A 2781-nucleotide genomic window follows, 5' to 3' on the forward strand; every position below is an offset into this window, starting at 1 on the left:
GGATAGATATCTGAGTGATATTGAAGTGTGTTAGTGAGAGGCAAGTATAAAGAACATTGTCAGTCTCATAAAATTGTCTCAAAACAAATCAAATAAATCGGTTGTAATATTTATTTCAAAACTGAACCAAATTTAAATGGGCGGGCTTCAAAATGTCATAAAAATCGTTTCGAGTTAAACGTTATGCGACAACGAACACAAAAAATACAGCCGAATTGATAACCTCTTCCTTCTTTTTTAAAGTCGGTTGAAAACATAAACCACGCTTTAATGATCGAATCAACTAAATTGACCTTGCTCTGATGTAGAGTATACGTAAGGAAATTGTATACTCTAAAATCTAATCGGGATAATAAGATAAGATCACAAAATTACTACAGACAAGCTGTTCGCCCCGGCTTCGCCCGTGGTACATACATAGCCTATGTCGCTCAATGATGTTGCAGCTTTCTATTGATAAAATAATGTTTTAACCAGTCCAGTGGTTTTTGCATAAAAACGAAGTTATAGAAAAAAAAAAGCTTCCCCTTTAAAATATTAGTGTAGATAGACGGCCACAAACACTATACGGAACCCAAAAATATTGAAATCCGTATATTATAACAAATCCTACTATCCTACTATAATATTATAAATGCGAATGTTTGTAAGGATGTGTGCGTGTTTGTAACTCTTTCACGCAAAAAGTACTGAACCGATTGCAATGAAATTTGGCAAAACCTACTATCCTACTAATATTGTAAATGCGAAAGTTTGTAAGGATGTGTGCGTGTTTGTAACTCTTTCACGCAAAAACTACTGAACCGATTGCAATGAAATTTGGCACGTTGATAGATGGATAAATGGATAACATACAGGCAACTTTTTATCCCGATATTCCTAAGGGATACGGACTTACGCGGGTGAAACCGCGCGGCGCAGCTAGTCGGACATAATCTTATCGGGTATCAACTGGAATTATTTCTTATCTAACATATAAATAAGTTATCTCCATAAGCATTGAGCTCATGTGATTTTTGTTGATCTGTATATCTTCATCTATAATAATATTATAAAACTGAAGAGTTTGTTTGTATGAACGCACTAATCTCAGGAACTACTGGGCCGATTTGAATAATTGTGGGAGACGAGCACGCTTCGCCACGAATTGGGCCAGCTCACAGCTGGGAAGTACCACACCCCCACAGAAAACCGGCGTGAAATAATAATATGCTATTGTGTTTCGTACAGTGAGTGGGGGAGCCGGAGGCCCATATCCTTTTCCTTACACTTCCCAGTCCTTTCCTTTTATTCCTCTCATCAATCCTTTCCTAATCCCTTCCCAAAAAGTCGGCAATCCATTTGTAGAGGCGTAAGGTCTGCAATTGACCTTACCCCTCTCCGAATGTCCATGGGCGGTGGTAGCGCTTACCATCAGGCGACCCACCAGCTCCATTGCCGACTATGACATAAAAAAAAAACTTTCATATGATCGGCTCGTTAGTTTCGTTGTCTTATGTGCGCACGCGCATTAGTTTATTTTCGTGCGCACTGAGAATAGATCAATTGTTATGATTTTAAAATTCATTCGCCACAATCTGTACTTTGTTCATGGCCGTATTGATAGAGGAGGTGGTAGGGGAGGGGGGGGGGGGGGTAATAACATCTATGTTAAAGGGGATATAAGCTACATAGGATAAAACCGTGGTTTATGTGTCTGAAACATCCCTTAAGCACATAAAACCGAAAGCATAGAAGAAATTCGATTACTGTGGCGGGATCTCGGGTGGCCTAGAGGCTAGGCGTTGCTACGGTTAGGCAGAAAACGCGGGTTCGAATCCCGCCTCGTGGTCAAATATTTTTATTCTTTCAAAATTTCTCAGTAACCACTGCAGTAAAAAATGTATGATATCCTATCCTTCCTACTAATATTATAAATGTGAAATTTTGTGAGGATGGATGTTTGTGTATGTTTGTTACACTTTCACGCAAAAACTACTGAACCGATTGCAATGAAACTTGGTACGTAGACAGCTGGACAACTGGAATAACACAAAGACAACTTTTATGCCGATATTCTTACGGGATACACACTCACCCGGGCGAAACCGCGGAGCGCAGCTAGTGCTTTATGAATCAGGATACATGTCAATTTGTTAGTGTATTGAAAACAATGCTTTAAACTTACTATCTTTTATCTTGCTTATCTTTAACAACAGAGTTTGATGTAATTTTTTTAACAGATAGAGTGATTCATACATGTATATCACATGCATCATTGCGCCCGTGCGAAGCCGGGGCGGCTCGCTAGTAAAGCATATAATGATCATGATTTTACCAAGACTTATTTTAGAAACCAACGCCTCTCGAATCCATCCAGTATTCGTAAATCGTATTAATGGGCCACAAGCGTTCCACACAAATATACATACACTAGCTAATCGCCCCGGCTTCGCCCGTGGAACATATATAGCCAACTAGCTGCGCCCGCGGTTTTACCCGCGTGAGTCCGTATCCCGTAGGAATATCGGGATAAAAGTTGCCCATATGTTATTCCAGTTGTCCAACTATCTACGTAGCAAATTTCATTGCAATCGGTTCAGTAGTTTTTGCGCGAAAGAGCAACAAACACACACATCCTTACAAACTTTCGCATTTATAATATTAAGTAGGACTATCCTAGTACGATTAGTTCCTATGAAGCTGCAGCTTTCAAACGGTGAAAGAACCTTTGAAATGGCTATCAGTTTATGCGTGAAACTTTATAAACATACAAAGCATATTAGTATAGATATATAACAG

The 2781-nt window shown here is 39.3% G+C and overlaps 1 protein-coding gene across 1 annotated transcript in view; it reads left to right on the forward strand.

Moving 5' to 3' along the window:
* The window catches only part of LOC119839018 (metal transporter CNNM4-like), a 34539-nt gene that overhangs the window by 19016 nt on the left and 12742 nt on the right, over positions 1-2781 (forward strand). Inside the window, exon 6 of the mRNA XM_038365187.1 lies at positions 2223-2227. Coding sequence (XP_038221115.1) covers positions 2223-2227 — 5 coding nt within the window. The remainder of the gene's footprint in view (positions 1-2222; positions 2228-2781) is intronic.

This window comes from Zerene cesonia, unplaced genomic scaffold (assembly GCF_012273895.1).
Source record: "Zerene cesonia ecotype Mississippi unplaced genomic scaffold, Zerene_cesonia_1.1 Zces_u007, whole genome shotgun sequence".
NCBI classification, from domain to species: Eukaryota; Metazoa; Arthropoda; class Insecta; order Lepidoptera; family Pieridae; genus Zerene; species Zerene cesonia.